Source organism: Triturus cristatus, chromosome 8 (assembly GCF_964204655.1).
Source record: "Triturus cristatus chromosome 8, aTriCri1.1, whole genome shotgun sequence".
NCBI lineage: Eukaryota > Metazoa > Chordata > Amphibia > Caudata > Salamandridae > Triturus > Triturus cristatus.
This window is the reverse complement of record NC_140591.1, coordinates 226,763,408-226,776,018: the sequence shown is the minus strand read 5'-3', so window position 1 is coordinate 226,776,018 and position 12,611 is coordinate 226,763,408. Positions and strand designations below refer to the sequence as shown.

At 44.1% G+C, this 12,611-nt stretch overlaps 1 protein-coding gene across 1 annotated transcript in view; it reads left to right on the top strand.

Moving 5' to 3' along the window:
- Positions 1-12,611, top strand: part of SESN3 (sestrin 3) — a 247,821-nt gene that overhangs the window by 216,078 nt on the left and 19,132 nt on the right. The window contains exon 8 of the mRNA XM_085621415.1: positions 6,240-6,430. Coding sequence (XP_085477541.1) covers positions 6,240-6,430 — 191 coding nt within the window. The remainder of the gene's footprint in view (positions 1-6,239; positions 6,431-12,611) is intronic.

Genomic DNA, 12,611 nt, shown 5'->3' with positions numbered 1-12,611 from the left:
ACCCGCTCTCCCATTCCCTGCAGTTGTCTGCCCCGCAGGCTTCTCTGTCCTCTCCAGAGTCCTCTCAGGTTTCCCACTCGTCCGTGGGTTTCCCATCCTACAGGGGCTGGTCTTTTCTCCCTCCAGCAGGGCACGGGGACGGGCATCTTAGTTTGCAGCCTTCGCCCACGGAGGAGTTGCTTCCCCCCCCACGACGCCCTACGGAGGCGAGTGTGGCCTTTGTCCGGGCCATTTCCACGGCCACTGGCATTTTGCACATGGGCAATCTGGCTGCCCCACTCCCTACGGACCACTTATTAGAGGTTCTCCTCCAGGGCTCTGATGGAGAGGAGCCGTTGCTCCCATTTGAAGCGTCGCTCCACAACTTTCTTCTCGGGGCGCCCTGCCACGGGGGATCCGGTGCCTCAACCGCTCCTTCACCGCCACCTTCCTGCTCCGCACGATCCAGTTTGCCTTTTTTCCTAGCCCTCGGCCCAGGGCCCTTTCCTGCGGGCTGCTTTTCCTTCCTTGCCTTCAGTGCTGCTCCCGCCGTCACGGGAGGCTCGGTGGCTGGACTCCTGGGGGCGTAACATTTTCGCCTCCACTAGCGCTACTTTGCGTGCACTCAACACCCTTTGTGTGTTGGCCAGGGCTACTTCCGATCTGTGGGATTCCGCGGAGTCCCTTCTGTCTCGCGCCTCCCAAGAGGGTGCCCGCGCTGATCTGCGGCAACATGTGCGGGATGGTCGGGAGTTAGCTACCTTCATTCTCCGTTAGGCCGTGGGCGTCTCTGATTCCCTCGGCCGTGCTATGGCGAGTTCTGTGGCCCTCCGCCACCATGCTTGGCTGCGGGATGGTTTTTTCCAGAGAATGTTCGGGAGCGTCTTGTGGATTTACCTTTTGATGGAACTCTGTTGTTTCACACCCACGCGGACTCCTTTGTGTCTTTTTGGGCTGATTAGTAAGCCGTCTGTGGTGTTTTCTACAGGTCTTTTCGGTTCTTGGCCTCTGCTGCGGGTTTCCCTAAGAGGTGTTTGGCTGCTTGGTAAGCCATCTGTGGTGTTCCCACAGGTCTTTTATGTTCTTGACCTCTGCTGCGGGTTTCCCTGTTTTTGTTCAGGGACGATTCATACCCTAGGTGGGGTATTTGTTGGCTATTGTATAGCCCTGTCTTAGGCTAGGCGGGCGTGGATACCTTCTCAGGTTCCTTGCGTTTTCCTGGCGTCACAGTATACCGCTTAATGCGGTCTCTTTTATGTTTCTATCCTTCTCTATAAGGTTCGTTCCCTCTTCGCCTCTGGATCATCGGACCGACCTTTGTCATGCTGATTACAGCATTGTGTCTTGGTGTTTCCACCTAGTTCTCTGCCGTTTCGGCTGGGGCCTGTATGTCTTCGTCTTGCGCCAGCCTTGTTCTGAGCTGCTGCTTCATAGTATTTGCCAGCTGTTTGCTGCATGCGCCTGGTCGTTTTGGTCCCACTCCGTGGGCCTTGCCGTGTCAGTGTGCTCCTGTCCCTTGTTTGTTGGAGCTTTGCGCATCTGTGTCTTCTTTCTCACGTCTGCGCTTCTCGACTGTGGAACAGTTCCGGCCTTGTTCCCTACTTCGGGATAGACACCCATTCAGCTGTGCCCTTCGCTGTGTGTGTGTTCTCCTGGGGCAGGCTCTACCGCCGTTCCTTCTCTTTTCCCTGGCTTTGAGGGTGGTTATTTTCTTCCTCTGGTACTGGGGGGGGGGGTGCCTTCTACCCCTCAGGGTTTTCTGGCGGACGCCCTTTGCTCCACGGGTAGGCTTGTGGTATCCTGGCCTTCCCTTCTCCTTGTTCTTGCCTTCTTCTGCTTGGTGGGGGCTGGACCATTCTTCCTGTCCCCATGATACATCCCCTGTTGAGCCCTGTGTTCTTCCAAGCTGGTGAGGTTCTTTCGCAGACCTTCCTCCCCTCTGGGTATAGCTAGGGTATCTTTTCTACGTTAAGGAATCAGCGGCTAGTAGTCTCTCAGATGTACAAGTTACTTACCTTCGGTAACAATGTATCTGGTAGAGACGATTCTAGCAGCAGATTCCTTCACGACCCGCTCTTCCTCCCCGTTCTGCGAGGACCCTTCAGCTTGGTCTTCTGCACTCGCCTCCCTTTGGGTGGCATTTGTCTTCTGCAGGTGCTCTCTTTCTCTTCCTCCCTCGTGGGATGCTTCGTTCTGTTTAATTGTTCCACTCCTTCTTTTCTGGTGATTGGACAGTAGGTTCATGTGTACTTTTGCATCCCTGCACCCTGGTTCTTCCAGTGTGGGGCCTATTCAAAATCTCCTCCGCAATACTCTGGGTTGGGGTTTCTTGGCTGTGCCTCAGCCCTTAGCTTTTTACAGGAGGTATGACACTCCTTGATGGTGTTGTCTTGGGGTGCTTTGTCGTTACTCCTCTGTTCCGGACTTGTTGCCCTTCACTGTTATAGATTGTGGTTGCAGACTTTCTGTCGTCTGCCACGTCATTTTTAACATGTGTTTTTTTTGCCTCCAGGGAGATTATCGCCTTCGCTTTGCAGGGTTGCTTCTCAGAGCGGTGCTCAGCTCTTTCCTTTCCATGACTTTCAGTAACGCAGTGCTTGGCACTGTCCCTAATGGTGCTGTTCCTCACCATGCACTTCTTCCCTTTTTGTTTCACTGATTTTTTTCGCGCACTGTTCCCATACTCTCACAGTTTTGTTTGTGATGGCTCCGCTTTGTGGCGCGGTAAAGTTCTCCACGGAAAACTGACGTCAGTGCGCCGGGGTGGGACTTATGTGGGGTGGGACTTATGTGAGCTCGCTGACGTCACGTCCGCGGACGACGGCAGGGCGGGGTCTCGTGGTACCGCCCCCGGCGCGCAGAGATGCTGTGGCAAAGATTTTCCGGATCCAGTCCCACGCCTGGGAATAATTCTACGTTAAGGAATCTGCGGCTAGAATCGTCTCTACCAGATACATCGTTACCGACGGTAAGTAACTTGTACATTAGTCATCACATTGAGATATACTAATAAATGGCTTCTTAAGGAGACTAGCTGCCCGTCCAGGTAAGATCAACAAATGGATTTGTGAAACCTAGCATTCAAGATGAGACATCACAGATAGCAAATGGGGAGTGGCTTCAAAGGAGGACTTCTAGTCAAATGTATATACCCGACTAGTTTCCTGATAAATGTAGGGGACAGAAGAAGATTTTGGTGTTTAAATACATTTTTGCAGCTTCTCACATCATCTTTGGGTATGTATGAGATTGCGGTCTCCACACACACAAATTACATTCTGCAGAGTGAATGCTCCACAAAACTTTAAGGTCTCTTTTATGCATTTGTCCGTGAGTAAAAGTTTTCTTGAGCCATAATAGGCTTTCCTTTATATGATGCCTCCCACACTTGAGCGCACCTTTTTTTTTTTAATTATGGAAGTACACAGGGGGAATATTTCACCTAGGAGCACTTGTACTACCTTTTTTAGCAGTCGCAAACGGAGATTTGGGCCGTCTCAGCCTCCAAAAAGGGTTGTAGACTGTATCAACTCTATTTTGCGCGTTGGTAACGTTATACTAACGCGCAAAATAGGGTTTGCGTGTCGCCATTAGGAAGGGGTGTTCTAAAGGCGTCCCTTCCTAATAGCTAGTTGCAAGGCCTTGCTCGAGTTATATTGACTTCGGGAGTATTATTTCAGCTGGTTATTCAAGAGAAGATCTTTGACTTGTATTTCGAAAAAGGAGGTTGAAGGGTTCGAAAGGATATCCGGAGGAAGAGCGTTCCAAATTCTTGGGGCCAGACCTGACAAGGCATGGTTGTATGTTCTTTTCTTTTTGAATATGTGGATGTTCCCCAGGAGAGTGCTTGAGCTTCTTAGGCGCCTAGACATACTAGAGAGTTTGAGCTTATTTGCCAAGTAAGTGGGAGTATTATGGTGAAGCGCTCTGTGCGTCAGGCAAGCAATCTTGAACCTAATCCGATCATTGAGCGATAGCCAGTTGAGTTGAATTAAGTCAGGTGTGATGTGATCATGTTTCTGCGAGCCCGTGACCAGTCTGGCAGTAGAGCTCAGAGTGGCCCTAAGGGGGGGGTCAGACTAGCTTTGGGCAGCCCGGCCAAGGTCCCAATTCCATATTCCACACGAGAAATCTCTAGTGACTGAGCTGCAAGTTGCAGGTCACCGGAGGTAAGAACGGCTTGATGTTTCTAAGCGTGTTGGTAGTTGGCTCCTCTAGTTGTTGCACCGATATGCTCTTGCATATTGAGGTGTTGTCTAAGGATCTAGTGGAATCCACCACATGAGGATTGCAGTTGAGGGCCGTAAGATGTTTGAGCCAGTCTTGAATGGGTATGGAGTGGGTGGGCAGGGCGATCACGAGGAATTCAGTCTTGAGAGTATTAAGCAGAAGGTGATTGTGAGTTAGCCATTGTTGAGTGTTCAGAAGAACACAGTTCAGCGTTGTGATGTCTTCTAGAGAGGCCACTATCATATAGAGTTGCGTATCATCAGCGTACATGTGGTATTGTATGTTTGAACATTTCAGGATTTCAGTGAGGGGTTCCATGAACAAGTTGAAGAGTGTTGGTGAGAGTGTGGAACCTTGGGGCACTCCAATTGAAACTGTGGCACTATTAGCGAGGGAGCGATTCACTTTTATTCTTTGTGTTCTGTTCTGTAGGAATGAGTTAAACCAATTTAAGACCGGGCCCGCTAACCCCATCTTTTTTTCCAGAATATCAATCAGGTTTTTGTGTTTGACTGTGTCAAACGCTGAGGATAGATTAAGGATAAGGAGGCAGGGCACATTATGGTCCATTAGACTCAAGGCGTCATCAACAATGTGGGTTAGGGCTGTTTCAGTACTAAGTCCCGCTCTAAAACCAGATTGGTATTGGTCAAGCAGCGGAAACTCTTCAATGTGATTGCAAAGTTGTAGGTGTACGCATTTCTCATAAAGTTTAGCTAGAGTCATGATGTTGGAAATTGGGTGTAAATTGTTGGGATCAGATAGGTCTACATTGGGCTTTTTAGGAATGGGAGTGACTTGACCTATCTTTAGGCAATCCGGAATCCTACCCTGTACGAGCAATTCATGGATAATTGCGGACCGGAGAGGGAGGATGGCGGATCTAAAGTCTTTGAAGAGTTTAGCCGGCAGGGGATAATGGAAATGATTAGAGAGTTTTAGTGACATTATGATTCTTTGAAGCTCTGGATCGTCAGGCAGTCTGAAATTGTTCAGGGATGCATTATTTTTGGGAGTAAGGCCTGTTCCACTATAGGACAGAGCACTCTCAGAGCTTAGGCAGGTCGCTGTAATGGACTGAGCTCATGAAGGCTGTTATGTGATGCATGTTGGAGTTCTAGTTGGATCTTTCTAGACTTATCAACAAAATGTGCGGAGAAGACCTCTTCACTCAGATTGAAGGTCGGTTGGATGGTTAGCTTGTTGTTTTATGATTACTTCAGTTCTTTACACAATTGATTTGGTGCAGGTGAAGTTGAGGAACGGGTATGGAGGCTGTGAAACGATAATAGTTGCCCAGATTTGGTACATTACTTACAGAGAACACTGAAAAAGGGTAGTTGCTTACCATTGTTAACGCCATATCTCTTTTCAAAATATTGCTTTACATGAACACTACTGCCCACCTGCATCAGTAGTGTCTTTTGCTTTCTCACCTGCATCAGGGAATCATCGCAACTGGGTCTCTTTCATTACCAGAACCAAGTAGGAGCATTGTCAAGAATATTTGAATAGGATTTTAATGCATCTGAAAGACAATCCTTGTAATAGTACCCTCGAAAGTACTGAGAATAGTGTTCTCAATGTGAAGCAGCTATTGAATTAGAGTACTTTGGGACTGGGGTTACCATATAATCTTTAGGGTAAGTAACGTTTCCAATTTACTTTCCATTTGTCAACAAGTGGACATTTTGGGATTCTGACTACACCTTCTTATATTAAAGTACACAAACCATTCAGTGATCTCCTTTACTACTTTGGTTGTGTATGTTTGTTTTATGTAGCTCTATATGTCTCTGTTATGCTTTGCATGTTGCTTTATTTCTATTAAACTCTCAGATACAGAACTTCAAAGTGGTAGTTGGGTTAACCTTCGGTGCCATCAGAGCTAACCTGTAGGGTTTCCCCAGTAGTAGCACAGACTTGAGGGTTCTCCGAAGGTGGATAACTCAGTGAGTGGATAATGTGTTTATGCCTTGCAGTCCGATTCTGTAATTCTTTAACTGAGTGTGTAATTTCTCTTTATTTAGGACTATTCCTGGGAAGATCATGGCTTCTCCCTGGTCAATAGGCTTTATTCGGACATTGGGCACCTCCTGGATGACAAGTTTAGGACCGTCTACAATCTAACTTACAATACCATGGCAACTCATGAAGATGTAGACACAACTATGTTAAGAAGAGCACTTTTTAACTATGTTCACTGTATGTTTGGCATAAGGTAAGTTTATACATATAGATTTTTCATACATTCCACTTTAGCATATGGGACCAGATGTATTGTTTGTTCGCTATATGGATGGCATCTAAAATTTAGCATTCAATAGTAAATATGAATATTAGAAATACATCATTATATTGTTAATGCAAAGAAACTATGTTCGTTGATCATTCCTCCTGTACTTGCTGAGAGCGAACCATTAACTTCCAGACCCGTATGGTATGGCCATTGCGATTCGTACTTGAAAAAATATTTTACTCCTTATTTACAGGTGGATTAGAACAAGACAACCACCTATCGCTTGCAATCATCGAAAATACTCTACGGTCTGCAATTACTTATAAAACTGGTATTCCCCAAAAGGGATGCATTTTAACGAATAAGATGGTTGGTCATTTTGAGCACAGTTAATTCCTGTGATTTTGCAATAGATTTGCAAGTGCACTTTGATATATAGACCTAAATATCTAGGAATTTGAATCCTTGCTGCATTTTGAGGAAAATGTTGATTTGTATTGATTGGAGTTAATATAACTGAGTTAGTCTTGCAGCATTCCATCTGTTCTGTTCTAGATAACTCTGACATAATATGTATGTTTTGCCCAAAGAACAATTGATTTGATGTATTCCTCTTATTGTCCTCATCAGTCCACCCCTTTTCATGCTAACTGATAATTAGATTGCAAAGGAGGAAGCAAACCCAGTGCTCTTTGTGGCACCTTAGAGCCTGTGTATACATATTGATTTTTCAAGTATAAAAACCTTATTACCTAGTGTAAAGTTTATAATATAATCTGGACCGAAGGCACTAGTTTGTAGACCTTTTGTAAATAAATAATTTAATAGCAGCCAGACTTAATAATTTTTAATTGGCATGCACAAACTATATACTTCTTTCTTACAAGTATGAAAACCTTGGCATATTGGATCCCAGGTACGTTGTTAAGTAAGTCGGCAATGTCGTGATGCAGGAGACCAGTATGAGCACCAGCCGATGCATATCTCCATCTTTGTGATCTGAAACCATCTCAGTGAATGATCCAGATTTTGACATTTTTCTTCCGTGATGCGCTACTATTTTTGTATTTCCTATTTACTAAGAATTATTTAGGAATGCTTTGGTACACATGCATGTCTGGACAGTTTTACGACTCATTACTAAGGAGTCCTTCACTTGTCCATTGTTTCAGATTTCTCAGGAACTTAATAATGCAGTGTGTAATCCTTGTGAATAGGTGCTGTTATGAGTACCTAGTTAATTGGTACTTTATTTGACAACCTATAAAGTATAGAAGGATGATTTGGCCTTGCCAGGACTCAAACATGTGTTCTGAAGACCATTGCATATGTCATCAACAAATATTCAGTTCACCGAGCCATCTTCGTTGAGCATCATTGTTGTGGGTTAGCTTTTGTCCTACTTCCATTACATGATCTTTTCTATTCAGGATGACAACATTGCCTCCTTTTTTCTACCTCGTTGAAGGCATTCCTTATAACAGTAAAATATACTTTATTTCCTTATCTTCAATCAGTGACTACACAGAAATAACCGGTTATTTGGAAGAAACGTCACTCTTCAGGCAGCAATATTGTTTAATGGGAAAGTTGTCCTTCAGTTACATACTAAGTGTGGGTTTATAGGGCTATAGGGAATTTCTGTGACCTGCTTTTTCTGTTAGTGAAACAAATGTTTATATGTCCTATAGTTCCTGGTATTTTAGGGCTGTAGATTTTCTTTTCAGGGTGTTCCTTCCTAAAGTACAGCTGTTTGTGATTTTTTTTTTTATGTCAAATTTCTCAGCTACTCCGCTCTAGTTTTGGGTTTACACATGCTCTCTCTGGTGGTTATGCGGTTGTTTATTGCACTTTTATTTACTAGTTTCATTACACAGTTTGTTTTAAATAAGCTGAACCAGAGGTTAATACTCATAAGAAGCAGCTACAAATCTAAGCTACAACTAAATATGAGAACTACAAGGGTACCATGACCAGTTTTAGAATAGAATGCAAAAAGTAAAATTGTGATGTCCAAAATTAAAAGGGGAATAAGAACACACAATGTGAAATGGCATGGGCTCACGTCATTTTACCATATGTACAGATCTGGTATCCGCTTTAGACAACAGACATTGGCTGGGTTGGCTCAAGGACTATGTTCAGTGATTGTTAAATGTGTCTCCTTATATAAATATTTCCTTGTTTCCTTTATTTCTATGTTACGAGGGTGATTAGTTATAATTGAACCTCGTTTAGCTGAAATGCTGGAAGGTATGAGTGGAACATTTGCGTAGTGTCTGCTATTATAGTGGTTCTTTTGGAAGGTAACAGTTTGTGGAAAGTCAAGCCAGTGTAAATAGATAGAACGACAAATGAATATTACTCTTTAAAAAAAGATAGCTGTCAACTTTGCAACATAATTGAAACGTTATATGATACCACGTACCCATTGTCGATGGTGGTGCAACATCCTAACACACCCACATATGCCTAAATGAAAAAAAGGTTGGCTGCCATTTATTTTCTAGAGTTTCAGGACAGGCATAAATTACTAACTTGGAAATCGTTTAAGTATTGTGGGATACATCTGAAGAAAGGTCATCAGTGTCTCGTAATGCTTGCTTGCAGATGACTGGACAGTTTAGGGAATCTAGATTATATTGCTCTTAAATACAAGGCAAGAATCCTTTAATATAGCCTTGTAGTCCGCCATAGCGGGCTATACCGGCTATTAAAGGCCCGCTCCAGCGTTAAAGGCCCAAGCCGAAGGGGAGGGCCATTAACAAGGGAGCGGGACTTTAATAGCCGGTATAGCCCAGCTACGAAGGGCTATAAGGCTATTAGAACATTCTGCCACTAGAGGGAAGAATGTTCTAACAAATAAAAGAAAGGCTTTAGGGAGCGCGAGGGGATAGAAATCCCCCTCAAAAACATTGGAATGTTGGAGCTCCGGGATTATACCAGCCATTATAAGCCCGGAGCTACTCCAGTGTTTTAAATGGAGCTCCCAACATTCCAATGTTCTAACAAGATTTAGACATCAAGACACGCAGGGATACATTACGGCATTCTGAAGACCAAACATCCTTTTTTCCATAGTAATCCATGCTGAAGCATGTATAATTGCACTGATGTTGTGAGGTTATAGGATTTTTAAGGATAATATTAAGAACTGTTAGCAGTGCAGTCCCAGAGCATTTTTTCCAGAGTTCACCATATGTTTAAATCTTGATCGAAAACGCAAGTTAAATTTATTACACCAAAGGAGACCTGATTGCTGGTTTGAAACTTGCAATACTTTGTTGACAGATTTTTTCATGCATATGCAGACTATGGAATTTACTATGAAAGGCAGAACAGCAGGTTTGCCATCCAGTGATATCTCAAGTAGCCACAATTGAATTTGGATGATAGAATGATTGATTAACTGGTGAAATAAATTACGTTTGTTTTATTTACTTGATATAACATTATTTCAGATAGTTCATGTCTGTACTACACGTTGAATAGATTTACCCATGGCTTTTGAAAGTTGGTTTGATGGTATTTATAGAGATTGGGTTTGGCCTCACTCTGCACTACAATACTGTTTGAATGAAATTCTTTGCAATCCATTATAAGGCCAAAGATTTCCATTGAAGTACTCTTAATTCTCCTAAGGGTGCAAGGGCCAGTCACATACCCTCAACATTCAACCTGAAGGGTAAACATGGCCTTGTGTGTCCTGCTGGTCCCTCATGCCAGATCGTGGATGAGAAGCCTACAATGATGCTTGCAACTGTTCTGGCTTCCTATCCAGGGAAGTCTCTTGGCTAAGGTCCATCCATTCAGACCTTCACTGGTGGATGGTCCTCTCCCATCTGGAGATGGATTGCCCATTTAGCCATCAGCAAGAGTGTACCTTGCCATAAAGAGATTTTTCTTCAGCATCAGGGATCATCGTTCAGATGCTGTCACTCAACACCACGGCCGTCCATTATATTAACAGACGTAGCAGTGTGCGGCCCTAGACCAGTGACAATCAGCACAACAATGGGAAATGGCCCACTGAACTGGGTCCACAGCACAAGAGGGGACACTCTGTTGTCTCTTGCTGAAGGACCATGAGTGGGGGCTACACCTCGATGGGACGAGGGCAGTCTTCTCCTGATTGGGGTATCCACTTGTGGATCTCTTTGCCGCAGCCCAGTGCAGGAAGTGGCTTCAGTTTTTGCGCCATTCGCCTCCTCTGAATGGTTCCCTGGGGGATGCCTCCAGATTCAGCTGGTCTCAGGGCTTGCGGCACGTGTTTCCACTGATGCTGCTTTTGTTGAAAGTACTACATACGGTATAGGAGGATCAAGCAGAGTTGATACTGATTGCGCTAGATAGGACTAAGAATATCTGCTACGCATATTTTCTTTGCATTCAGCATTCAGCCACCTCTTTGTTCCGCACAGAGGGTACCTGCTTTTGCAGCAGGATTCGACCTCCATCCCATGTCCCAAATGCTGAGGCTGAATGAATGGGATGCCAGCCGGTTCTTTGGTGGGCGGCTGAAATAAATTTGAAATAAATTTGTGCGATGATGTACATCAGAAGGCTTGGTTCACTTTAATTCACCCCTTCCGGTTGCCCTGCATTAAGGCTGTCTCTTGGAGGCTGGGAGTGGCTACAATCATCACTTGCTGACCTGTCATCTTTCATGTCTAATTAATCGGCCATGGTTGTTCAGGTCACTTTCAGTGGGGCGTTTTCAGAAAGGTTTAAGTTATTTGACTCCTCCTTCTCTGTTTTTTGTTCCTCCGTTACATCCAAATCTTTTACTGACTTTATTTGTGGCACCTCTTTCCAGCCGTTTCACAGTTGTCATGTTCCGCTTCTTACATATACATTTTGGGTTAAATTGCTCTTAGTAAAATTATAAAATAAGAACATTCCTGGGGAAGTATTTTAGGCAGCTCTTCTGGTAACTAAAATTTCAAAGTTTCCAATGCAAGTGAGGAGCTTCAGTTGCTTTCTTCGGTCTTGGCCTAGTACAAGAGCAGATGATTGGTGTTTTCATAATAAAAATACACTATTGACGTGTTCAAGTGATGCCATGTGCCAGCTCTTTATGCAACAACTGTTTACCCAGTGCATTGACACTTCAACAGGCCAGGCATATGTTCCGCTTCTTTCCGGGGGATCTTCACAAATGGGTGTTAGTTGGCATAGGTCAGGCCATGCCCAATCTCATTAAGTCTATAGCTGCTGCTGACTGTGAAATGAAGCTTCTTGCCTGTAAGGTGATCTTTCCTGTGGCAATGGCCGCAGCTTGGATGTTTACTATCTGTCAACCCTTTTGGCATCCAATCTGTTTACTGATTTTCTGAAAGAAAATGTGGTGCTTTTTATTCACTCAGTTGTTTATTATTAGGGTCTATCACGCCTTCAGTAAACGACCATGCTTATACCGTGTTGGTTTGTAACCTCATTCATCACCTGGCTAAAAGGTGTTCCATGAGTTTTTGATGTTATGCCATTACATTTTTTTATTATTTAACAAAAGATTTGAGATATTCTTTGTTTTTGTGAGCAGTGATGAAAATACGCCATTCCCAATTGAGTATCTAAACCTTCTATTGAACTGGATAGAATATTTTGTCTGGTATTTTTGTCAAGCTCAGCTGGAGCTGTGCTTTAATCGATGAATTATGTAAGCTCATGGGCCGCTCGCTGCAGTAAATGTTAGCACTGATCTTTGAAGGCCACACCTAAGGGTTATGTAAAGTTTGACGGGTAGTTCTCTTCAACGTGTTAGCTTGAAGCCTGGATTTGACCCAAGTTTTCTCCTTTGCAAAAGCTTGCCGTGCTTTGTATACTCTTTTCACAAGCTTGGAGACAATTGAACATGATGTAAGGAAAAGGTTGTATCGATGTGACTCAGTGCGCTTTCACCAACACACACCCTACATGGTGTTGAAAGATGGTCAAGTTAATGACCATCTCTTTAGAATAGCACTGAGCTGGTTGCACAGCATAGCCCAGAAGCATGCAGAGCCAGCTAGATGGATCATGTGAGAAGCACTTTTATGTGCTGTCGCCTGGCAATTCTAGCTCCTACCTCATAGTCATGAAAAAGAACAAGGGACTAAGGTGCTCCAGTCACCTTAAAGTAATCTCTCAATCGTTGTGAATGTTGTGAAATGCCAGCTCACCT